Here is a 27,500-nt window from a genome sequence, read left to right on the forward strand (position 1 = left end):
ATCCCATGTGGTATTCCACATTTCTAGCTTCATTGAGAGTCAGCAGGTCATGCTAAAGCTTTCCTTTGACTTTTCACCTCCAGCCATGTCAAAGTAACTGCCAGGGAAGGTTTCTTCTGAGAATCCTTTCCTTCTCTCTGTTACCGGAAGAAAAAAAAGTAGAAAAATGACATTATAGAGAACTTTGAGGTCCCTTGAAGACAACTAATAAAAATATGTTGTTGTTCCCCATCCACAATACAACATGTTTTCTTCTCTCTTGCTCTTGCTCTCTGTCTTTCTGTATGTCTCTCTCTGTGCATGTGTGTGTGTGTGTGTGTGTGTGTGTGTGTGTGTGTGTGTGTGGAAAATGTCTTGTGACCTTGCATTTTTAATAAACTGCCGAGTTTTTACAGCCCCCATTTTGGTAAAATGTCAAAAACTATGTTTAAAAGTTTGAGCATCATTATTCATGTTTGTCATCCTCTTCAAAAGAAAGAAGAGTAGAGGGGGCTTATTTCTCATTCCATACTATTCAAGTCAGTCTAATCCAATAAAGCCTTACTAATCACCTGCTATACATCAGATATTGTTTTAATTTTATCCACACAGAGGAAATAAAGGAATGAATATTTATATTATATATCAGGGTTTGTGATAGAATGTTTACAAATGTCATCTCATTTGATCCTCACCATAACCCAAAGATATAGCTGCTATTATTTTCTACATTTTACAGTTGAGCAAACTGAGGCAAACAACATTTAACTGACTTACCCAGGGTTACACAGCTATTAAGTAGTGGAAGCTGGATTTGAACTAGGATCTTTTTGACTTCATGCTCAGAACGCCATTTATTTCACCAACTGCTATTATCACATGAGAATCATAATAACAGTTAGCTCATATAGTAATCAAATGAGGAATATGAATAAAGCACTTTGAAAAACAAAGCATTGTATAAATGTATAAATTATCATCTTCATTATTATTGTGGTGGTTGTTAAAGATAGCTTGATATAGTGTATTGGACAGAGTTGTCTTCATAACCAGAAGTCTGGATTCACTCTTTGTTCATGTCATACATTGAATGTGTGACTCTGGCAAAGTCACTTGACCCCAATGAATCAGGCAGTACTTTAATAAATGGATGCTCACCAATTTGGTCAAAAAAGTTTGTTCATCTAGATCTTCTCTATCTCCCGTCTTTATAACATTGTTATTTTGGTTAATATTGTTTAGTGTTAATATGTTAGATCTTAGAATTACAAATACAGAAGGGAAATATTTCCTGTTCTGTGCTCTCCTCTCACCCTCTCAATCTGGGCACACAGACACAAAAATTCTGGCTCTGAGCCCTGTGATCCTTGCAGTGATATATTCATATCCTGAAGCACAATCCTTCTCCCTCCACATAATTTTGCTTGGTGACCTCAAAACCTGCAGTAAATTTCATTATTTTTTTCTGGGTACATGATTCCCATATCTATCTGTTCATGCTTTCTCACTGCCTATTGGCCATCTTAAATTAAATAGAAATCTTAATTTCAATATATTCAAAACTAAACTCCTTATCTTTCATCAAACTCTTTCTTTTTTCCTAACTTTCCAATTATGATAAAAAATACTACCATTGCCCCAGAGTTATATAGACTCACAACTTCATCTCTCACTCTCACCCCCATAGCTAATCATTTGCCAATGAGTCTCATCTTCCCCATCTGTAAAAACAAGAGACTTGAATTTGATGATCACTGAATTCCTTTCCAGGTTTATAATTTTGATTCTATATTAAGAATTGCTCAGGGTTCTGAAAAATGATAATTTATAAGGTCACACATAAGGAATGTTTCAAAGGTAAGACTTGAATACAAGTCCTCCTTATTCCCCAAGTCAGTTGTCTATACATTCCGCTGAGTTTCTTCTAATAATCCTTATATTTTATACTTTTCACCACCCAAAAATGTATTGTATTAAGTTTGCACTTGATCTCTGCTGAGCAACTCCTGCTTTAGACTTGGAATGGATGTTTAGAATAAATAGTGAATCATATATAGTGAATATAGGGTTAGGCAAGTAATAAATAGCTGAGGCTTATAAGAAACAGATCATAATACAATAACTTGATAGCCTTCCCCAGCAAAATGACAAGATGAGAGAAAAGGAATTTGTTGGACATAAATAATTCAGATTCTACAGAGCTGATGATATATTAGGGACAGAAATTGGAAAGGTGATGTCCTAAAGGGAGAACCCACAGAGTAACTAATAATGAAATACCCAATTGGGTCAGAACTCCAAAGCGGAGAACTGATTCTATTAATTCTCATGAAGAGAGAGTAAATTGTGCTGTGATCCTATCAGACGACAGTTCCAGCAAAGAAGGACTACAGAGAGATCAGAGGAGAGATGAAAATTCCTCAGCATGTTGGAGGTCTCAGAGGAATGGCAAAATTAATATCAGATAAGAGTCAGCTTAAATAAATGTAAAAGATCCTGCCACAGCAGGGAAGTCCATCCAAGTATAAGGGGAACACTGTTTAAAGATCCATGAGATGAGAACATTAGTGGGTTAGAAATTGGGTTGTTATTTTGGCAATGATTGCAACTCAGCTTCCTTAGGTGGGTCACCAGGGGGAAAAAGGCTTGAGACAGTGACAAAAACAAGTGGAGGACTAGATATACAGGGCTGGCCCCCCAGGAAGCTGGAGTAAACTTAATGAATGGAATGCATTTTACTTGTCTGCATAAGAGAAAAAATACCTAAGGACATTGGAAGCCTCTTTGGTCATTTCATGTAGGTTCCCATTATTTGTACATTTATTGGGAATATAGCTCAAGAACTTAAGAGCAAAGGATTATGATGTGAAGCATATCACTATAGCTGCTAATGGCCTCCACTTCCATTGTACTAACTTTCAATGTATCTTATGAATCATGTTCCCTCCTTCATTAGGGGATAGGCAACTTCTGCGGGGAACCAATTTTTAATTAAAATTATTATTATTATTATTATTACTGCATTTTTGCTTCTAAAGCACTTAGCACACTGTCAGACTCATAGTGTATGCTTATTAGGGGAAAACTACTCAGTGCACAGAATCTGGAGGTGGGGAATTCTAAATTGAAATCTCATCTCAGACACTTAACACTTTCAAGCTGTGTGACTCTGGGCAAGTCACTTAACCCTGATTCACCAAAAATTAAAAAAAAAAGAAAGAAAAGAAAGAAAGAAAGAAAGAAAGGAAGAAAGAAAGAAAGAAAGAAAGAAAGAAAGAAAGAAAGAAAGAAAGAAAGAAAGAAAGAAAGAAAGAAAGAAAGAAAGAAAGAAAGAAAGAAAGAAAGAAAGAAAGAAAGAAAGAAAGAAAGAAAGAAAGAAAGAAAGAAAGAAAGGAAGGAGGAAGGAAGGAAGGAAGGAAGGAAGGAAGGAAGGAAGGAAGGAAGGAAGGAAGGAAGGAAGGAAGGAAGGAAGGAAGGAAGGAAGGAAGGAAGGAGAGAATGAAATGTCTTGTCTTGTCACAGACAGTATGGCCTCATGAGATCACAGAGAATCAGATATAACTGAATCACAACATGCACTTAATGAACACTTATTGAATAACTGAATAATGCACAAATGGAAAACATATGGATATTGAATTGTTACAACTTATGTCCTTTGGATTCACTGGGGGAAGTATACTAGGTGTGTTATGGATAGATGTATAGTGTTTTTAAATAAATATGGAGAGACAAATTTAAATTCCTTATAAGAAAAACAAACCTGTTTATTAGAATTATCCCAAGTGAAATGGAGCATCTTGGGAGATAGTGTGTTCCCTTCAAAAGAAAGTTTTTTTAAGTTGAAGATGAACAATCATTTGACAAAGATGTTACAGAGGAAATTTCTTCTCAAGTCTGTGTTGGTTTTGATGACTGCTAAGATTTCTTCCAGCATTTGAGCTGAGTGAATTTCTAGCATTAGGAAAAACATGTTCTAACTATGGTATAGGATTAATTTATTAAGGAAAATAGGTAATATGAAAACGGACATTTGATTTGGACTAGTGGAATAATATAAATAAAGATTTGAGATTATAGGGCCATACCATAGGGACTGAGAAGAGCATCAAGATCAACCCACCTTTCTTATAAAAGACAAAACTGAAACACAAACCAGAAGTGGTTGAGGGAGCATTTCAACTTGGTCCCCTCTGTCTAAATCTGATTTTATGTGACTTTCTCAGCGAATACCTTATCAGCAAAGCTGACTACTTTAATTATATGCTATTAAAGCTTATTTTGCTGTTTTTTCTTAGTTTGGATCTCAATCTGTATGCGATACAGATAGCCCCATTTTTTCCCTTTTTGTATCTTTCATCTCTCATGCTTCATCCAGGCATGGAGACCATCCTGTGCCATCTGAAAACCAGATCCTACAAGTTCTTCCTTAGTTCTTCCTGGATATATAGATCTAGAGACAGAAAAAAAAGTATGCCCTCTGAGAACTTACTAGTTAGTCTGGAATAGGTTCATGAACAAGAGTAGATAAATTAGTCTCAAAGACTATTATTTGCAAACTGCAATGGTGAAAGGTATAATCATAATGAAAAAGCACTGAACAATCCATTGGTATATCCATGGTCTTAAGTAGCATTAAATATTATTGATTCTATACTTAGGTGGGGAAAGCTTTGTGTAAATAACAAAAAAAAATATCATAATGGTTTAAACAACTGTTTCTATTTTTCTTACATTTGTCGTGTTCTTGAAGTTTTTTTATCAGTTCCATAAATAACGATTAATGAAATAAATGCGCTCCTATTTCATCTGATTTTTACTTTTATTATCCTTCTTTTTGGTCTTCAGGATTTGGCAATCTTTTAGAAGCCAGGCTTAATAGAAGAGCTTCATTTTTAAATTGTGGTATTTTCTTTTTCTAGACTCCTGAGGAGCTAGAAGATATTTCAGATCTGGAAGAAGATCATGATGTTCGCAGTCACACGAGTGTTCAGACAGAAGGGAAGACAGACAGGGTAGGTGTCTTTGAAAAAGGATGAAAGCCTCTGTTGTGCTGGGTTTTTGAAGAAAGGTGACTCATAAAATCCTGGTTGGACATGATTGCTATTTTGCAGCAATAGAATAAAAAACATAATTAAAAAGACAAAACAATAAAAATGGGTTGTGTTCTTGAATAGCTCATAAAAAAGATTTTGCATTCTTTCACCTGACTAGTTAGGGTTAAGGAGCTGAAAAAAAGGGGGAGGGAAATCATTCATCCCTTTGTTTATCACTAAAACTCAAAGAGAAGCTATTTTGAATAAATCAGTGAATCCACTGAAACTTCCTTTCGTTCCTTGCATGATTACAAGAGAATATCAAACTGAAATATATACTTGTTTGTTTGGCTTCAGAAAGCCAAAACAGATGAAATTATAACTATGTTCAAAGTGACACAGAAAAAAAAAATCTCAGTATAAAAGGACCTTTCTGTTCTAACTTCAGAATGACAAAGGGGTTTTTAAGTTTCCTTAAGCTTAAGACTGGGACTATATTTGTCTTTTTATTACATGTCTACTATGAGATTGGTCCCTCTAAAAAAGATAGGTGGATGAGTGATAATTTGATGTCTGATTGAATGATATAGCACTAAGAGAATAGAATAATGTTAGAATAGTAATAGAAGTGAATGATAGCATCAATTCTCATTCATGTATTATGTTGTTATTATTTTTGTTGAGTCATTTCAATCACATCTAGCTCTCTGTGATCCCATTTGGGACTTTCTTGGCAAAGATACTGGAGTGGTTTTCCATGTCCTCCATGAAATAGAATTCATTTTACAGAGGAGGAAACTGAAGCAAGCAAGGTGGAGTGACTTGCTCAGGGTTACATACCTAGTAAGTGTCTGAGATTGGATTTGAATTCAGGTCCTAATGTTCAGTTAATAATGAGCATTTATTAATGGCTCTCTATTCATCTTCGTGGTCATCTGCTGCACTCCAGTCTCTGTTACTTAATGAAAAAACCAGCACCAACTCTTATAGCCCAGAGCTGCCATTAGTTAAGCTTTGGCCCAATGAATGCCAACCATATTTTCCCCATGTTGAAGCACATACATTTTCCCACTCTTGCTTTGGAGACAGTAATCCAATAAGTAATACCATTTTTGGAAAGGACTACCAATCAGTTGATCTAGGATCCCATTCACTGAATTTGTTACTTTGGTCTTTGTTGTTATTGTTTTAAGTCTTATCTCACCAACTAAAATATAATCTCTTAGAGGACAAGGATTGTCTTATTTTTACACCCATAGCCTCAGTGCTTATCATCATTAATGATAACACTTTGTTAACTGATAAGTTTATTTTTAAAATAATCATTCATTTATGCTTTCAATGCTAAGGAGATGGTGTGGAATAACTGATGGATAACTAGCTTTTGAATCAGGAAAATTGAACTTTTAGTACTGCCTCTGATTCAGATTGTTGGTAGGAACCTGGGCAAGTCACAACATTTTTATTTATCACAGGCATCTTACAAGGTGCAGGATATGTTGGAGGCTGGAGGGAAAGAATGAGTTTCCTCACAAGGAGTTCCTTTATGCTAATAAGATCACAGGCTAATCCATCTGTCTCTCCATATGCTGAAAATAAAAAAAAAAATAGCAAGAGTAAAATCTCTCAAGGAATTTTCATTGTATTACAGTATTTACATCCTTTCACAATTCTGGTGTTTTTCTTTCTTTTTTTGGAGAGGTATAAAGGTGAAAGTTTATACAGAGAAAAATATAATAGATTTGCAAAGTCTATCTATTGGGTTGATTCTTGTATTTAATGTGGCCCAAAGGAGTTGCTTGAAAAGAGAGAGGAGCTGTTGCATTATGTCTGGAAGGAATCGAGAGCATGAGGTTAAGGTGAGACAGGTCTGCATTCTAGGCATATCCATGTAAAGATTCAGAAGTGAGAAATAGCAGCAAGTAGGTAAATGTATTTGCAATAATTATTGTGTAAGGGTGAAATGTAGAGTATGTGTTAATATTGCCATGAAATAAGTGAAAAGAGAAATTGGAATCAGCTTCTGTTAGGGATCATATGTTAAAAGGAGGACTTCACATTTTATCATGGAAAGCATAGAGTATCAGAGAGTTCTACAATAATCTCTAATTGCACAAATTATTTTGAGAAATAGGTCTGACTAAGTGAATGCTCATATGTTGAAGAATGGCTGAATAAATTATGGTATATGAATTTTATGGAATATTATTGTTCTACAAGAAATGATCAGTAAGATGATTTCAGAGAGACCTGATACATAGGCTGATGCTGAGTGAAGTGAATGGATCCCAGAGAACATTGTACACGGCACCAAGAAAATTATGCAATGATCAATTCTGATGAATATGACTCTTTCCAACAATGATTGAGGTCAGTTCCAATGATCTTGTGATGAAGAGAATCATCTACACCCTGAGAGAGGACTGTGGGAACTGAGTGTGGATCACAACACAGCATTTTCACTCTTTTTGTTGTTGTTTGCTTGCATTTTGTTTTCTTTTTTGATCTTATTTTTTTTGTGCAACAATTGTATAAATATGTATACATATTTGGGATTTAACATATATTTTAACATGTTAATATACATTGTATTACTTGCCAGCTAGGAGAGGGAATAGGGAGAAGGAGGGGAAAATTTGGAATACAAGGTTTTGCAAGGGTAAATGTTTAAAAATTATCTATGCATATGTTTTGAAAATAAAAAAAAAAGCTTTAATAAAACGATGAAATAATAAAAAAGAGAAGTGGAGCTGAAAAAGGTCTCGGAGATGATCTAGTACAATTCCCTCATTTTAGAAATAACAGTCCTGACTCCCAGAGAAGTGACCTGACCTGTCCAAGCTCAATAACATTGTACAAATATGTAGTTGAAATATATATGTACATATATATATATTTACCATTTTAATATTTAGTATTTGTATTTATATAGTATATGTATACATATATATTATATAGAATATTTATATTTAGGGTATAAATATATACTATTTGGGTATGTATACATATAAATGTATATATATATATATATATATTGATGTTTATGTGTGTATGTATACATGTGTGTATATATATATATACACACATGTATACATACACACATAAACACCAATTTTACAGATTAAGACACTTCATCCAAAGACATCCTTATTATCTGTAATTATCAAGGTGCTACATTAGAAATGCAGGTGACTTGGCCTAATTCACAGAGCCAGTAAGTGACAGAAATATAACCCATATTTAGATCTTCTCAGTGTGTATGTGTATGTGTGTGTGTATATATATATATATATATGTATATATATATATATATATATATATATACATATATACATATATATATATACACACATATATATATATATATATATATATATAAATATGTACGTATAGACATGTTTAGATCTATCTATAAAACATGTATGTTTTTCTCACTGTATGACATTGCTGAAGAAATCCCCTTGGAACACAGATTCCTTTAGTTTTGAAGTAAGCAGAGATTTGGATTCAAATGTGATCTCTCCCAGTTAGTTGCTAGTCACAGGGATCCTCTTTCCCTCTCCAAGGTTCTGCTGCCTCTGAAATGAGGGATGGTAAGCCCACAGAACCTCCCTTTGCTGGGGGTTGTAGAGAGATTTAGACAAAATCCATAGATCCCTTACAACCAACCTTAGGGACTTCAAAATTTTGATGAGGTGCACAGAGAGATAGTATGAGTGTATGGATTCAAAAAAGTCTCTAATTAATAACATTGACTTTATCCTTTTGGCCCCATTTAAAATCATGATATTAAAACTTTTTTTTTTTTTTAAGTAGGAAAGACAAGCATATCATCTTGAGTGCAGTCTTTGCTTTATCTCATCTCCTAGGGGCTCTTTGAATCGGAGTCTTTTGGTCAGAGTTGTGTAACCAGTACAGAAAAAATGTCCCAGAAAAACCTGCTGTTCATTTAGATTCTTCTAGTCATTTTCATATCCAAGTATACATGGCAAATGGCCATCTTCTAAATCCACAAGCCTTTGCATTTTTTTTTTCAAATTATGATCATTTAAGTTAATGAATAAGATTTACTGAATCAAGTGAAAAAGACAATATGTTCTGGTGAGTAACATAATGAATAAGTGAATAAGTCAGGAATCTTTGGGTTTGAAGGTTGCTTCTGACATATAGTGTTATGATTCTTACAAGATACTAAAACAGTAGAATTGATAGAGACAATTATCTAATTTAGCATCGTTCAGTATGATTGATTTAATCCTACAAGGAGAAGTTATGGTCCAGAACTTGAAACAAGGTACTAAATGGAATTGAGGAGACAATGTTTAAATCTAATTTAACATTAATTTAATCCTACAACAAATAAGGGTTTCCTCGTGATGTAATGATTGGAGTATACTCAGTTTGCAGCATATAAGCAAGAAGCTCTCAGGGCCAAAGGGGACTCTGGGAGATTGAGAAGCCAGGATTCAGTTGGGCAGAACTGAGGAAGACAGAGAACACTGAAACCAGGATCTAGAGGGCCTCCAGAAAAGCTAGCCAAGTCCCAAGTGAAGGAAAGAGAAGATACAGGATTTGGAATTTAACTCCTGGCTGCATTCAGGGTGATTACTCAGAACTTAAACTAAGGCTGCCACAGAAGCTCCTCAAGAAACCTGCTCCCAGAGAACATTACAATGTAGTAAATGTGTGACTGTGCAAGTAATTTTTCCTCTGAGTTTCAGTTACTTTACATGTAAAATGAATATAGCACTATCTACTTCTCAATATTGTTCTGTGTTCTTTATGTAAACAAAACAATGTACATAAAATGCTCTGTAAATCTTAAAATGTGATATGTGTTAGAATCAGAACCTTATTTTTTGGATTAAATAAAACATCTATTTCTGTTATGATATGCTCTCCACTCAATTAAGATTAGAAAAAAAATAGAGATGGAGAGGAAAGGAGAGGAAGGAGTTCTAAATCTCCCAGAATAAGGAATTGGGAATATTAGTAAAAGGCCCAGTTCTACTTGCTGCTCACTCTCTTCCCTTACCCATTTCCCATCCTTGAACCCATTCCCAAGTGCCCTGCATATGCTTTTATAGGAGTATGCAAAGGAAGAGAAAATGGGCACAACTCAGCAATGAATTTGAAATACATGTGCAATGTGTAATACATGTGTATCTCTTATCTCCAGACAGGGTTAGAGATGGGGGGAAAGTTAACGATTAAATAGTGATCAGAGGAAAAGATATCTGTGGCCACAGACACTGTCTTTGGGAACATTCTGGTTACTGCAGGCTTGCTCTCTGGGGAAACACATCTTGTCTCAGAACACTCAGAAGAAAAGCTACTTGTGGCTGGAGACACACTCTCTGAGAATACTCAGGAGATAAGACATTTGTGTTTGAGATAAATGTTCTCAGAACATTCTGCTTACTGCAGGCTTGTTCTCTGTGGAAATATATCTAGTCTCAGAACACTCAAAGAACATGATATTTGTAGTTGGAGACACAGACTCTTAGAACATTCTGGTTACTACATATCCTAGAAATCCAAGAACCAGAAAGTAAAAGAAAAATTGAAAAAATCGGGTGGTCATCATCTGAAAGAGATTCCAAAATGCAAATTCAGAGAAATGTTGTGACCAAATTCCAGATCCCCTAGGTCAAAGAGAAAATACTTGAAGAAGCCAAAAAAAAAACAGTCAAATATCATCTAGCCATCATCAAGATCATATATGATTTAGCAGCTATTATGTTGATAGAGAAGAGGGCTTGAAATATGAAATTCTAAAAGACAAAAAAATATACAACCTGGGATTATAATTATAATTTATAATTATAAATAACCTAAGAGCAACTTGATGGTACAAGAGATAGAGCATTGGGACTGAAGTCAGGAGGACCTGAGTTTAAATTTGACATCAGACACTTCAGCCTTTCTGGGTCAGCAAGTCACTTAATCCCAATTCACACACACACACACAAGCATTCACACATATTTACCCCTCCCCCAAAAAAATAAAAGTAAAAAGGAGAAATAGTTCTTCCTCTCAAATAGCCACTATTCTCTCTATTGAAAGAAAAACACAAAGAAAATAACCTACCCAGTAAATCATTCAAGACAAAAAAGTGGATATTTAATAAATGACTTTCAAGTATTCCTGATGAAAAGACTAAAGCTGAATGAAAAATTTTACTTTGTTATATAAGACTTAAGAAAAACACAAAAAGATATTGAGATGTCTGTACCATTCATGAAGCCAGACATCTCTCTGAAAGATGCTTAAGATTCAACCCCCTTACAAATCAAAACAAAAGTATTCCCCTCTTTCCATAGAAGCTAACTTTCCAAAGAGGGGAAATGTTCCCTTCTGCTTGTAACCAAGCCTAGTAAGTGACAGATCCTTGGATTTGTCCTTTGGATTGGATTCGCAACCAAGAAAAACTGCTTCTTTTAAGTGACAGACCCATCTGAGTTTAGCTTCCCTAAGTGGATACCCGGTACCCAAGGCCACCCAAAGATTATTGTCATGAGCCCAAATATAATCAGAGATGCTGGTTTTTTCTGATGCCCAATCTATCTCTGAGGAGCCTAAGGATCTGAACCTAAAAGGGACCAGCGCCCACCATCCCTTGGACAGCATAAGCCCAAGGACCCAGCCATCACTACATCCAGTTATTCTATGACCAATCTATTGACCCAAAGGACCGTGTTTTCCTCAACATTTCCCGACATTTCTTGGGATGAGGACCCAATAGAGTATGTAGTGATAGCAGCTCCTGGCATTGCTTCTGAAGTCTATATATCCATGTGGGTGCTCTGACCCATGTAGTCTGAGAGGGAAAAGGAAAATTATTTGTTTTTGGTCTATGTACTCCACTCTCTCAATCTATTTCATCAGTAGCTATCAAAATGCCTATTGAGTAAGTACCCAGATAGATACATCAACCCTCCTTATCCATGTAATTTTTTTTAAATATTAGGATGAGCTCTAAAATTCCTAAATTACCTTGGTAGGTCACTGACTCTTCAGAGTTTGTTTTTTTTTTTTTCTTTATTTAAATAATAGCTTCTTATTTTCAAAATACATGCAAAGATACTTTTCAACCTTCACCCTTGTAAAACCTTGTATTCCAAAGTTTTCTAAATAGAAATTAATCCAACATAGATTAAACATGTACAATTCTTTCAGAGTTACTTTTGCAGAAACCTGTATCTAACCTAATGGGGAGTACCTCTGAAGCCAGCCTGCCTGACCATTAAGGGATGACTACCCAGTGCATTATACTTATACTTATAGCCTTTCCACTTTAGTATGTTTTACAGTATTCTATTTAAAAAAAAAAAAAGATATTAGGGTTAAGTAACTTGCTCAGGGTCACACAGCTAGTAAGTTTGAATTTGAATTCAGCACCTCCTGTTTCCAAGACCAGCCCTCTCTCCTATTTGGCACCTACTTCCCCCTTCCTCAGGGTTCCAAATTTTAAAGACAAAGCTGAAAAAAGCACTGAACTTGGAGCCACAGGATCTGTTCACTTTCTTGTTCTGTGGGAAACCATGAGTAAGTTACTTAAAGCCCCAGTTTTCTTATCTGTAAAAGGAGGCCAATGGTATACATCAGTTCTAAAGTCCATTCTAGCTATAGATTTATGATCGTATGATTTATGAAACTATGAACGTTGGAGAACTTCCCAGGGAAGGCATCAGAAGCAAACTTTATTTAACAATATCTGTAATGAAATATATATTTAAATTTTTATTTTTCTTTCAAAAATAATTAAGAACTTAACAAAGACCAATAAACATATGTGGATATAAGCCTGCCACAACATAAAAGCAAATGATGTAAATCCAACTATGAAATATGAATTACAGAACTAAAATTAAAAGAAATTTGGGGAAATTTTGATTTTTTTTAATGGTGGAGTTGCACAATTATACTTTAAATGTTGTTAATGCCTAAATTAATTTATAGGTTCAATGCCATAACAATCAGAATACCAAGAAATTATGTTTTATAATAAACTTTATCTAGAGGAATAAATGATCAAGAATCCCAATAGAAAGCATGAAAAAAAAGGAAAAAAAAATAAAATGAGTGTCTAGTAATATCAGAATTCATACTCTGCTACAAAAGAGATATTATCAGAATAGGACTTACCTTTTCTAAGAAGAATGATAGAATTCTCATATAACTTTTTTTTTTTTTTTTTTTTTTTTTTTTTTTTTGAGGCTGGGATTAAGTGACTTGCCCAGGGTCACCCAGCTAGGAAGTGTTAAGTGTCTGAGAGCAGATTTGAACTCAGGTCCTCCTGAATTCAAGGCTGGTGCTCTATCCACTGCGCCACCTAGCTGCCCCCTCATAACTTTTTGAGGCAGGTTTGTTTTTAACATTTCATTATAAGCAAGTCCTTTTCCTTTTTGATATGAGATTATTTAAGATCTCTCCTTGTCTTTTCATTTTGGTATTTTGTTTTTTATTCATATTTCTATATTTTTTGAGTTTTATGGTTTGCTGGCAAATGGGTTTTCATAATTGACATTATTTGATTATTTGTTATTATTTGTATCTTTACACAATGGATTTTACTTCATTCAGCTTTTCATTTTATTTTTTTGTTGTCCTTTCTTCCTTAAAAAAAGGATTGGCTAAAATTTTATCAGTTTTTTATTATTTTTTAAAAAGCAGTTGTGTACAGTAGTATACAATAATTGAAAAAAACAAACCTATTTCTTTTCTATTCCAATATTCTATTTCAAGTCCAATTTATTTTCACTGCACTGATTTGTCCTGTGACTATAATAGCAAACATGAAAAATCAGGAATTATGCTTCTTCATCTCCTTATTCCCAAAAGACTCTGGGAGTTCACTCACAAGAGAGGGAGCAGGTTGGGAGAAGTACCTTATAGAATAGGGTTGGGAGTAATACCTAGTACTGCTTAGAGATGGGAATACTGAAACAGGAGCCAATCATCATGGTGCAGAATTTTGGAGAAAAACAAAACAGGGATCCAAAGACAAATGAAGTAAATAGATAATATAAAGGAAAATTACATATGGCTGTATAACCTGGGGACTATATATATCCAAGTGGGTCAAGGTATTGCCAAGAGTATATAGGTCCTCATAGGTAATTTAAAAGGTTCTTTCCTCCCCCCTATGTTTTATTTTCCTTCCTTCACTCTTCATATTCTTGAGTGCATATGTGTTTTTAATTATTGTAGTATAAGTAATACTTTTCCTATAATTAATGTTTTTGGTGTACTGTGTGTTTAATGGGAAGATGAGGTTTCTTTTAAGGAGACTGAATGAGAAAGGCTTAGAAGATATTTAGAGATCATCTAATCTAACTTTCTTACTTGATGTGTTACCCTTCCTGGATGGGAACACATAATCTATAAAAAAAAAAACACTTAATAAAGACTATTAATTATACGTAAAACAGATTCTGAAAATTGTCAGAATTTATGATACAGTGATCCTTTCTGAAAATTGTCAGAGTTCATGATACAGTGATCCTTTTCCCTATCACAATTTCAATATATTACAGTTTGGCTTAAGAAATTAAGTGGTAATTTTGGGGGAGTTTTCTGGAAGCCCCTGACAATATGGAAAGCCAGCCAAGTCTAAAGTCTAAAACCAAACACTTATCCCAAATTTTACAGCTTCTAACAGAAAAAAGAAACAAAAACAAAAACAAACAAACAAACAATAAAAATAGACTTCTCAGGTATGAAAGGAAGATCAGAAAAGTTTACATGAATTTTACAAATTGCAGTGGATACATCCCTTTAACCTCTGCAATGTGGACTTTATGGTCAAGTATTAATTCTATATTATTCAGGGAAAAGATTAAGAATTCTTTATAATTTAAAAAGCAAGCAAGTGAAGCAAAAATATAAATTTTTTCATCACTGTCTTTGGTGTCATAGGAATAGGGCTTATGTCAGTTTTTCTTTGAAAGAAGGATTGTGTGAAGTGCTATAGAAATAAAAAAAACTGTATTATTTTGTAGAAATTAGAATGCTTTCCCTTTTTCCTTGACAGTTGTACCTTCTTTATCTATTTCCATCTCCCACTGATAATTCAGGTCATCTAAATCAGCTCCACAGACTCTCATACACGTGGGGAAAGTATCTCAAGTCTTCCTGCAGCTGGCACTTAGCTGAATTTGTCAGACAAATCTAATAGGACTCATTGGTGAGAGATCAGACCTGGGGGATGACTCACTGCTGAACTAGAGTTCTGGGAAGATAAATGGCATTGTAAATTGGAAATGATATTTGCTAAAGGTAAACTTTCCTATTGCTTCCCTAGAAGTCAACTGTTATTGTGTTCACAATGATCCTGCAATGAAGAGTGAAGCTGGACAGGAAGGGGCCATGGTAGGGCAGGACTTATAGACTGATGGATGGGAAGTATTTTATTGAAGTGGAAAAAAACTCTCAGCTGCAATCTTCCACCCATCTGGCCATTTCCCCATCCCCGGGTGGCGTGTGTGTGTGTATGTGTGTGTGTGTGTGTGTGTGTGTATATGTGTATGTGTGTGTGTGTATGTGTGTGTGTGTATGTGTGTGTGTGTGTATGTGTGTAGCAGGTGAGGCTTAGGGTTATATTCATGGTCCTTTATACACTTGGCAGTATCACTCCCAAGCTTTATCATTTGGGGAAAGTTTTAGAAGACTGAAAAATGAAATTTGATGAGCTGACTTTGAACAGTCTTATCAAACTCCACCTCCTATGCTGGAGAACAGCTATTTGCTGCATTTATACCCTTTCTGGCTGCTTCTAAGCTGAAAGTATCATCTAAGATCATGCAGCAAATCTTTTAAGTAACATTTAGGCTCCCTGAGGTAAGCAGCACCCAAAGTGCTTTCCAATCAGCTGTTTAAGACAAATGCTTTTTTTAGAGAGTTATGGGCAGGAGAGAAGATCTCTCCATGAGAGTTCCATTAAGTTCCATTAAGGAAGAGACTTGAGACTTTGCTAATAGGATAGGAAAAGAGAAGGAATGGAGTTCAGTGGAATAAGTGTATAGCATTTATGTTGTTACCAGCTGTGGGACCATAGGTAAATCACCATACATCTCTGTGTTTTAATTTCCTGTATAAAATGCAGGTAAAATCCAAGTCTGATAGTTGGCTCCTAATGGATAGAGCCCCAAGAGCTGACATCAGGAAGATTCCTCTTCTCAAGTTCAAATCCAGCCTCAGAAACTTATTAACTGTGTGATCCTGAGCAAGTCACTTAACCCTAATTGCCTCAGTTATCTCATTTGTCAAATGACCTGGAGAAAGTAATGACAAATATTTGTGGAGAAATGCTCTAGACTACATAGCTAGTGTATAAGATCATAGGATATAGAAAAGGAAGATGCTTTGGGGGTCATATCAATAGCTCTTTCATTTTATAGTTGAGTAAATTGAGATCTTTGAAGATTAAAGGAATTATGCAAAGTCACACAGATGTCTCTTCTAGCTTCAGATCCATGTTACTGTGATGGTTGAAATGTTGGGCCCTTAGGCAGAAACTTCAGAGCACTCACCTTGGTGAACAGGTTGCTAATAGGCTTTTTTTTAGGGTTTTTTTTTTTCATTTATTTTCTTTTAGTGGAAAAAGTAAGGAAAGGTTTGGGCAAGAATGAAAATATCTGAAATCTGGTTAGTAGCTGGGATGGCAAAAATCCCATCTGATACCTACTTATTTTAAACTCATTTTTTTCAGTGTTCTCTTATATATTTATTTTTTGTTGTTGTTATTTTACTACCTCTTGAAGGATTATAAAAGCTATTCCTGTCTTGTCATTTTTGTAACCCTGAAACAAAGCTTCATTCACCTTCTCTAGTTATGGTTCTGTTCTATAATGAGATAATTGGCTGTGATCTGGGGAAAAAATGATTCCTGTATGACTATGTATTGGCATTTATCAACTTTATTTTTTAATAGTTCTGTTCCCGTTGGCATTTCTTCTACTTCATCCCTTATCTCTATTCTCAATAGAAAATGTCTCCAAGTACTAAGAATGTTTAACTAATGGAAAATGATAGAGAATCCATAGGCACTGACTATGACAACAACCATGACCAATAACACATTTCTTATAAAACAAATAAAACAATTTAAACTAGCAATTATTTTAACCATTTAATTAATTTGGGCAGACATGGTGGATATATCTAATGATCATGTGTTACATATTGACTTGCTTGGAATTATGAAGAGGTGAGTTCAAATCCTCTCTCAGTGACTTACTAGCTATGTGATCCTGGGCATTGTCATATGTTTCCTAGACTACATTTCCTCACCTGTTAAATGGGTTGATCCTCTAAAGTAGCTCCCTGAACCTATGAGTCTCTATAATGAATATGAGACTTTATTGAAAGAGCATTCACAATTGAGTTACTCACTTAATTTTTTTCCATTCTTCCATCAGGGATGGGGGCAAGTACAGAGACAGTCTCTTAACTTAAAAACAACAACAAAAAAAACTCTTAACTTCAAAAAGACATAGAGAATAACTTCTTATTTAAGAACACTTTAACACCTAAAACTATCATAACAAAGCTTTTATACCTTTATTTGGAATTGTTGTAACTTCTAAAATTATGTTAAAAAGGAATTTTTATCTTTAATTTCAGCTGCTGCTCTCAGGCTTTGTGATACCTCTCAAATTTCCAAAGAATCAAGAGATTCTTTATATCAAATGAGAAATGGCGGTCATGCTACTTACTACCATTGTCCTTGTCACAGATTATCTCAGGTTTAAATATAGAAGTGACCTTAGATATGCTCTAGTCCAACCTACTCATTTTAGAGATGAGGGAATTAAAGCTCATGAAAGTTAAATGACTTCCTCATAGACATAGAGCTGTGGGTGATCACACCACACAGGCTAAATATGATTTATAAGATTTGAATTCAGACTTCTCCTAAGAAATGGAGAAAAGTTGTAAAGTGGTAGTTTTAGGTTCAATATAACAGAATACATTTTAACTCAGACTTTGGGCCAGCCACTGAATTCACTTTACCCTAGTTTCCTTATATTATCTATCTATCTATCTATCTATCTATCTATCTATCTATCTATCTATATCTATATCTATATATTTATATCTATCTATATATATATATATCTATAGATCTATATATCTAGATATATCTAGTTATAGATATAAATATAGATATCTTAAGTAGGGATAATGCTTATTGACTTTCCAGGTTGTTATGAGAATTAAATAAGATAATGTTAAGTGCTTAGCACAGTGCCTAACACATAGTAAGCTTTATATAAATGTTAACTAACAGCATCATCATCATCATCATCATCATCATCATCATTATTCATACATTTGTATCTGTGCATGAAAAGAAATGGAGTCCTTTGGAAGTTAGTGTATTTCTAGTCACTGGAGGTGCAAGCTATATGAAGACTCATTGGAAATGGTATACAAAAAAAAAAAAAAAAAAACTCTTGTTCAGTGACAGTTCAGACTTGCTCTCCTCTGAGGTGCCATTTAGCCCTGACAATCTGTGTTTCTGTAATTAAATAAAATAGTCCAGGTGTCGTGCAGCAAGTGTGAGAAAGGTGAGCATCTCACTCTCATTGAGATAACAAGAGCAGGCAGTTTGGAGAACACTATGTGGATGAATGTTTTAAAATTACCTGTTATTTTTTCCTCAGGGTAAAGCAGAAGAATGCTAACTTGTTCCTTTTAACTAAGGCTGCTTTATTTAAAAGCCAACAAATTATCAGAATTAAGATGTGTCCTCCATCCTTTTCCTCTGTATGTTAATTGTTTGTTGAAGGTGTTGAGTATTCAGAACTGTGATTTCATGGATTAAGGGAAAACTTCTATTACAGCAACTTCATCCACTGAAGCAAATGAAGGAATGAACAAATGAAATGATCTTATTAAGCACTTACTTTTTTAGCACTCTGTTAAGAACTCAGTATACAATTTAAACATATATAACATTTATATTATTAATATATTAAATATATGTAACTTTTATTAATGTAACATATAATAATATATTAAATATATATTCCTTCAGTTGAGGTTTTCATATTTTCACTGAGTAAGACATAATATAAGAAAAATAATTCAGCTAAGGGCTGATGGCCAGGCTCAGAGATCCTTAAATTATTTCAGTAGCGCACCTAACTGTACTGGAATTCTTGGGGGTAAAAGGGAAGGTCTGGATGATCACAGGAGGTATTAGCACAGGAGATAGAAAAAAAAAACTGGTGTTCTTCTATTTCACTTTACCTAAGGAATAGAATTGATGACTTTTGCCTCATCCTCACTATATGAGTAGTTTAAAAAACTAGAAGAGTTTTGATAAAGTATGTAGAAAGCAAGGGAGGAGAGTACCTGTAACCTGTATTAACATGGAGGTATAATACAAAGGGGAAAAGAAAATGAGGAGAGTACCCAATTTTATATATATACTATTTTATATGTATATATATATATACATGCATATATATATGTATATATATTATATATATAATTCATACTTATTTACCTGAGGCATAGAGAAGTATAATATGTTAATAAAAATAATTTACTAAGTGCCTATTATGTGTGAAATACTGTGCCAAACACTGGGGATTCACATAGAAAATCAATATAATACTTTTTTTTTTCCAAGAGTTTACTATTCTAATTAAATAATGGTAACAATACTTATAGGAAATTACAGCTTCTAGTCAGATAGAAAGGCCCATGATTCTTAAGTACAAAAGCAAAGCAGCTGAAAGGCAACCTTTTAAATGTAATTTCTGTAGATGAAAACATATCTGTTTCTGGTGTTGAACTATTTGACAGTGCTGAGGATTATGGTGTCATACATTTACTTTTCCATAATTTCTGTGCCTTTAGTTCTTGAGAAAATGTCTTTTATATAATCACATAACCAGCACGTGTCAGAGGCAGAAAGTGGGCTCAGGTCTTTCTCCCTCCAAGGCCAGCCACATATCTGATCTGTGTCATGCTACTTCTCACCATTGGGTTGTCAGAGGTCATGATCTCTAATTAGAAGAAGAAGAAGCAAAATGTTGTAGGTACCAAATTTGAAATCAGACCTTTGGCTAATAAATGCTGCTGGCTACCCCTTTATATGTCATTCTCCTCATCATCACAAGCTTTTTCTGTTTTAAATATATTATTGATCATATTTATTGTAAAGTTTTAGTTAATTATTGTTGCTTCTACAGTATGTACTTGGGATGTGCTTGATGTTGGAGGCGATGTGATATTTTTAATTTAATATTCGCTGAATGATATGCAACCTGCAAACCTGCTGTGCCTTAAAGAATACCCTCTAACCTTGGAGGGTGGTGTCAGCCCAGAAAATAGAAGGAAATTAGGACAGAAATCTGAACAGTTGCCTAGGTTACTGGATATAACCTCGAAACAGTGACAGGAGTAAATGAACTGGAGTATATCCAATCTGAAAGAACTGGGTATGATCCTTCCTGCAAACAAAAAGCAGAGGCAGAAGCCTGCAAAAAGGGAAGGGAAGGGACTAGAGGAAGGGGATGGTTGCCTGTGTCTCAGCATCCCATTGGTGATAGGGGAGTAGTTGCTTTCTGGGCGTGCTTGCTCAGGTCTGCTGAGGTGAGGTCTCTGTTTTGCAAGAGAAGGCTAGCTAAAATTAGACCCTCACTGAAAATCCCACAACTACTCATTACCTTTTTCAGGGTTTAAGAATCAGGTATCCTGGCATAGTGGAAGGAGTATTAGTTGGGAGAATAGTTTAATTTTATTCCTGTGTCCTCATCCTGCCCTGTGATCCTGGGAGCGTGGGAAACTATTCCCTGTATAATTGCAGCAACTCTCCCATTTCTCTTCTACCTCCTATGACCTTATTCCCTAGACCTATAATCTAGAGCAGTAGTTTTTCTTGTTATTATCATTCAGTCATGTCTGACTCTTCATGACCCCATGCGAGGCTTTTTTGGGAAAGATACGAAAGTGTTTTTTCATTTTTTTCTCTAACTTATTTTACAGATAAAGAAACTGAGGTACATAGGTGAAATGACTTGCCCAAGGTCACAAGGCTAGTCTCTAAGGCTAGATTTAAACTCAAGAAGATGAATCTTCCTGACTGCAGGCCTAGAACTCTATCATTATGCAATCTAGTTGCCCCCCAATGCAGTGCTATCAAAGTCAAATAGAAATGAGGCTACTAAACTTTAACATAAGGATTATGCTGTTGAGACAGCAGATCTCCCAGAGAGCAATCGGTAGTTTCTGGAGCCAACAGAACATTACATTTTGGCGCCCCACATTGGGCGCCAAACTGTCAAGGTCCGGTCATCCCTAAGTTATCCTTCGAGACTGCTATCTCAACTCAGTCTCAAACTAGACTAACTCCTTGCCCTCCTGCCCTCCTCTTTTATGCTAGCAGAGACTGTAGTGAGAACTCAACGGGGCTTGTGAGAAAATACTTCAACCAATGAACTTGCTCCTTTTAAAGGGGCATGTGAGAACTCAGGGGCTTAAAGGCTTCTTTAACTCAGGCTTCTTAAAAGTGCAAACTTTTAAACATGTAAACTCTACCTCAGAAGATCAAAGGTGTAAACTTCCTTCAAAGGCCTGAACCAAAGGTATGAATTCTGAGCTAGAGAATTGTTTAGACAACTTGAGTTCTCACCTTGTAATCCTACATCCTCTAGACCAGAATTGACTTAGAAGATCCCATATTTACAATGTCTATGTTGTATTATATTTTTATTTATTTTGTTAAATATCCCACAATTGTATTTTAATCTAGTTGAGAACTTAGAGTACCAAGGTCTGAAATCAAGACATGGTCAACATCTCTGTGATGCATGATTACAAATTATTTTTTTAAGTCCTCACAGCATGGGAAACCTGAGCTCAGTACACACAGAAATCTTTTCATTTTTTATTTTTTAAACCATAACTCATATATCTCATGCAGAATTTCTGCTGACCAATAGAATGCAAGTTCCTCGAAGCCAAAGAATATTTTTATTTTCACTTTGTCTTTTTATCCATACACAAAGAGTGGAAAACTCATGGATTTGGGATTGAAGGACCCGTCTTCAAGTCCTTGACATATGAATTGTGGTTTGTGTGTTATTTAAGCTGTAAAAGTTACTGTTAGAGTAAATAATTTCAAAGCATGACCTTCCAGTTCTTGATCTATGAAGCTTGATCCTCAGAGGCTAATATGGTTCCTGGAACACAATAGAAATTTAATCCATTTTTCTTCCAGATACAAATTAACTCTCTAACATTGACAGTGTATATAGATATAGTGCCATTTTGATAGTACAAAGAGAAAGAGGCAGAAACAGAGAGAGACAGACACACAGACACACAGAAAGAGACAAAGAAAGAGATGGAGAGAGACAGAGAGAGACAGAGAGAGGCAGAGACAGAGAGGCAGAGAGACAAAGACATAGAGACAGAGATAGACAGAGAGAGAGAGAGACAGAGAGACAGAGTGGGAGGAGGAAAGGAGGAAAAACAGAAGGAAGGGAAGTTATCTAAACACTTGTGATATCTTACTATTGGTTCTTTCTCTTCATTACCAGAGAGGCACAGCAGCAAAGAGAGACAGAATGACAGAGGGATAGACAGAGAGAGAGACAGACACACAGACACACAAAAATAGACAGAGAAAGAGAGGCAGAGAGAGAAGAGAAAGAGAGAGGGAGGGAGAGAGGAAGAGAGAGGGAAAGACAGAGAGAGAGAATGAGAGAGAGAGAAAAAGAGAGAGAGAGAGAATGAGAGAGAAAGAGAGACAGAGAGAGAGACAGAGAGAGACAGAGAGAGAGAGAGAGAGAGAGAGAGAGAGAGAGAGAGAGAGAGAGAGAGAGAGGAAAAGAGGAAGGAAGGAAAGGAGAGAAAACTAACATATTGGCAGACTTATAAAGTCTTCCTATAGAAGACAACTGAGTGGAGCTAAGGATCATGAGGGGTGAGGAGAAGGGAACTCATTCCAACCATACATAACACCAAAGCAGAAATAATGGAGAAAGATTCAATTCTGGTTCAAGAAAGTGGGAACAGGTTGCTTCGTTAGAAGAGAGAATAGGTTAAAGTAGAGTAAGGCTGGTATAATGACATCTTGTGTCCTCCTTCCACAGTTATGCATAGTGCAATGCCAAGTTGAACTTTTCTCTGCTATTATTTGTTAGTGTCAAAATAATATTATTTTCTCTTTGCAAATAATATTCACTCTGTAAAGTATATTCATAGATACTTCATGACAAATAACTTTTCATAAGTGAGTCAAAATGCTTTACTGCACTTTCCTGATTTATCTCCCTACTCTAACCTTCTAATCTTGTACTTTCCTGTTTGGAAACTTTTCCCTACTACTCCTCCATTGTTTAGAATGCCTTGTGCACACCAGCTCCATCTCAGTCATAGGTCAAAGCTAGCGGAAGCCCCATTTCTTCAACCATTCTGTTAAAAGCAGGCATAGACAAGCAGCTACTACTGTTTTACTCTTTTACAGGGGTGACCACTCTTCCTTCCCCAGTGAGATTGTCAGCTTTACTAAGGCTGAGTTAGAGTTCTTCTTGTATGTCCCACAGCATCTCCTATGGAGTTATGTGACTCACAAATGCTTTCTCAAATTGAATCACCCTGGAGAAGAAAAGATCATCACCATAGCAGCCTTCTTTCTGTACATTGCATGTTTTCATATGTCCGCATCACCCCATTTTGTAAGATTTTCAAATTTTATTGGTGAAAAATGAAGAACAGTATGCTCAAGAAATAAGAAAAGATGCCCCTCCAACATAACCTCTTCTTTTAGCTATTTTTGAGATGCTGTCAAGCTTAACCTAACCTGTTTTGTTATAATAAAAATTTTCATATTGAACATTTTTAGAGTTACTTTCCATCTACCTTATTTTCCTTGTGATTATAGATGGATGTAAATTCTGTCTCCCTCATTAAAATGTTAGGTCTTTGAAGGTAGTAGTTGTTTTTTCCCTTTCTTTATTTATGTTCTAAGTGGGGCTTGGTATACAGTAAGTATTTAGTAAAAGCTATTTTTAAAAAATGACAGAATGATTGATGTTTTAGATACAGGATTGGTCTTAGAGTTATTTGTTTTTATTGTTGTTTGTCCTTTTTTTCCAAAGAGGACCATGTCATCAGGGAGATGATGCAGTGAAATGCAAATACATTTGATTGATGTGATGGAAGGTTGTGCAAAGACACCAGTTTCACTCTTTCCTTGGAAGCCAGTTTAGGCTAGTGGCAAGATATAGATTAGGATTACTGGAGATGGCCCAAAATGCAATGGGAGACCTTGGTCTCACAAAAAATCCTCTTTCCCAGGACTCAGTTTGACTGAGGCAATGCTCAGTCAGTGATAAAGGCCAGGAAAGAAAGAAGACAAAAACAGTGCCTTTTACCTATTTAAAAAATAAATCTGTGGGGCATCCAGGTGGAACACCAGCCTGAAGTCAGGAGGACCTGAATTCAAATTTGGTCTCAGACACTTAACACTTCCTAGCTGTGTGACCCTGGGCAAGTCACTTAACCCCAATTACCTCAGTAAAATAATAATAATAATAATAATAATAATAATAATAATAATAAATCTTGGAGGGGAAGACCATCAGGATTTCTGGCCAAAACAGAAAACAATTGCTGTTTATACTCACTTAGAGTTATCAGGCCTAGAACCTATTGTTGACCAATCAATGAGAGCCAGAGTGCTTTGTGTTTAAGGCATGGTCTTTAAGAAAGAAATCAAACCCATAAAACCCAAGATATCTTGCTAGTTTTCAGAGATGAAAACTTATATTCCTTTGAGAAGAACAGCCATAAGTAAAGATAAGAGTCTTTATGTGGACAAAGAGAAAGGAGGGAAGGAGTGAGAGGGAGGGAAGGAAGAAAAAACAAAGGAAGAAAGAAAGTGGTGGGGTTATAGGGATGCAGAAATTCCACTTTAATTCAACAAGTCTTTTGTCAACGTCCTTCCCTATAGCCACCAAGACAATGGGTTGCTAGCAGGGATATAGACTTGCTGGAGTCTTATTTACCTTATTAGAAGGGAGAAAGGATGGAGCTGCATTGCTCAACTGGAATTATCTAGTTGGGTTTCCAGAGTGGAAGCTCCTACTATTCCTGCATTCTTGAAGAGGACCAGGACTTCAGGAAAGCGAAGGCATGACATGCAAGTGAATTGTATTTAAGTGAAGAAGGGCAGTGGAGAGGGTGACCAACCTCATTCTCTTTCTAGGAGGTACCTGGGTCCAGTGGCAAGATGGGACCCCTGGAAATAACCCCAGATGCAGTGAGAGATGTCATCTTTTTAAGTGAAAGTCTTTTCCAGGAATCAGCTAGATTGAACCAATATGCATTCAGTGATGAGGTTTGGTTTAGAAATAAAGTATTATAGTATGGAAGATGCAGTTTTGAATATTGCTTGGGACCCAGAGCAGGTATGAGAATATGAGCTAACACTTAATGCTCTCAGTTTTCTCCAGCAGCAATATAAAGATGAGTTTCCTAACTGAATCAGCCTAGAGCCTTTCCACTCATGAAATTATAGGTCTAGGCTAAAAAGAAGTCTACCAAAATCACTTAGATAATATTTTTGGATGAGCCCTCAGGATATACTCCCATATAAAACCTCCCCACACTAGTGTACATTAGGAAATGCTATGGAACGAAGAGATTTAGTGAACTATTCAGAGAACTGAGAGTTTAAGTGATTTTCCCAGAGTCAGAAACAACATTTGAACACATTGAACATTCTTCTTAAATCTGTCATTCTTTCATATACAATGCTTTTTTTCCCCTTTAATTGATGTTATTTTAATTTTTTACATAAAAAGTTCAGTAAAAATCGGATAGAGTAAAATGATTTTAAGTAGGAAAATCAACATAGCATGAGGCTGACCAGAAACTCAGAGGTAGCCTACTCTGGAATATTTACATGATAACAGATTAAATCTTGCACAAGAATCCAAACTATCCTTATAAAATGTTCCTGTGATCTTAGCACACATAGGCTAAAAGCAAAAGCAAAAACAAACAAAGCAAAACAAAACAAAACAAACAAACAAACAAAAACAGAAAAAAAGTTTTTATCAGTATATTCATATATACGTTAAAACATACTACAGATTCAGTCTTGGCCCACCTAACCCAGTATCATATTAACTGTGGCCTTGTTTTGTCTTAAATGGAATATGTTTTCTTTACTTTGCATGACTCATAGGATTCAAGTGGCAAGAGTCCTCAGTGGCAACAGCCCTGACAAGGTTGAGGCAAAGGGGTTGGAGAGGCCCATGGCTTCTCTCATTGAGTTAACTTTTTCCTTTTTGTCTTCCTACTTTAAGCCATCTTTGCTGACCTATGACCTTATTCCAAGTCTGTATCTTCTTTGGGTTTGTAAACTATCCCAAACTCCTGTATGTACTTTTTGATAGTCCTTTGTTTTACATTTCACATTCTCATACCATGCAGTTTTTTGGACACAATCATGCAGCTAGGAAGTGTTAAATGCCCAAGGCCCAATTTGAACTCAGATCCTCCTGACTTCAGGGCAGGTGCTCTATTCACTTTGTCATCTAATTGCCTCCATAGACAGCACTTAACTGCCTCTCCTATAGCATTTACAGAGTATAAACATTTTTGTTTTTTTGGTTTGTAAGTCTTAGCTTAGTTGAGCTTCATAACAGTCTAATGAAAGTAATGATAGGTATTATTATCCTCAATTCATTTTACAATAAGGAAATGGAGGCTGAGACAGGACAAGTTATTGTTTAAGAGTCAGTAAGTCAGGGAAGTGCTGAAAACCAGATTCCCCAGAGTTTTCTGATTTCAAATCCACTGGTGATGCTGGGGGATCTGTGCTGAGTCTGTGATCTCTCTTTTAGACAAAAGACCCTATAAAAGCTTTTAGGCTGAATATTGCCCTTTTCTATCTGTCTGAAATTTGAGCCTTAAACAACACTTATTTAGTTATTTGTTTCCTCAGGGGGAAAATTACTCAGAGCATTCTTTCCTCAAGTTCTTTTCCAGCCTTGCTCCTTTGACTCTTTGACTTATTCAATTCCTCTTGGCTTCTTTCATCAACTTCAAGAACAAGTACTCCTGGTTGCTATAACACAACACCCAAGTTCTTACCTAAAAAGGATTAAGTACTGTTCACTAACTCCTTTGTTCATCTGAGAGAAATTGCACATGCTTATACTAGAAGCTTGTACTACAATTCATATTCATTAACTGTGTGTCTCTGCTTTAACCATTCCTTGGTCTAGTTAAGGTAGCCAGCTGGTTCATTGTGTGCAGTATTCCATTACTTATCTCTATTAACATAAACTATATTCTTCCCCACACCTAAAAGGTAGCCCCCCCTCCTCAAATCACCCATAAAACTGAAGCAAGCAAAATTCATTAGAAAAACCCATTAGAACCCCAAGAACATGTTGTTTAGCAGGAATCCACGTGAAACATAAAAATTCACACTGAGTTATAAATAA

At 35.5% G+C, this 27,500-nt stretch overlaps 1 protein-coding gene across 3 annotated transcripts in view; it reads left to right on the top strand.

Moving 5' to 3' along the window:
- The window catches only part of CTNNA3 (catenin alpha 3), a 2,038,107-nt gene that overhangs the window by 1,750,401 nt on the left and 260,206 nt on the right, over window positions 1–27,500 (top strand). For all 3 annotated transcript variants that reach the window (XM_074296610.1, XM_074296611.1, XM_074296612.1), the window contains one exon: window positions 4,902–4,994. In XM_074296610.1, the coding sequence (XP_074152711.1) occupies window positions 4,902–4,994 (93 nt within the window). The remainder of the gene's footprint in view (window positions 1–4,901; window positions 4,995–27,500) is intronic.

This window comes from Sminthopsis crassicaudata, chromosome 2, assembly GCF_048593235.1.
Source record: "Sminthopsis crassicaudata isolate SCR6 chromosome 2, ASM4859323v1, whole genome shotgun sequence".
Lineage (NCBI taxonomy): Eukaryota > Metazoa > Chordata > Mammalia > Dasyuromorphia > Dasyuridae > Sminthopsis > Sminthopsis crassicaudata.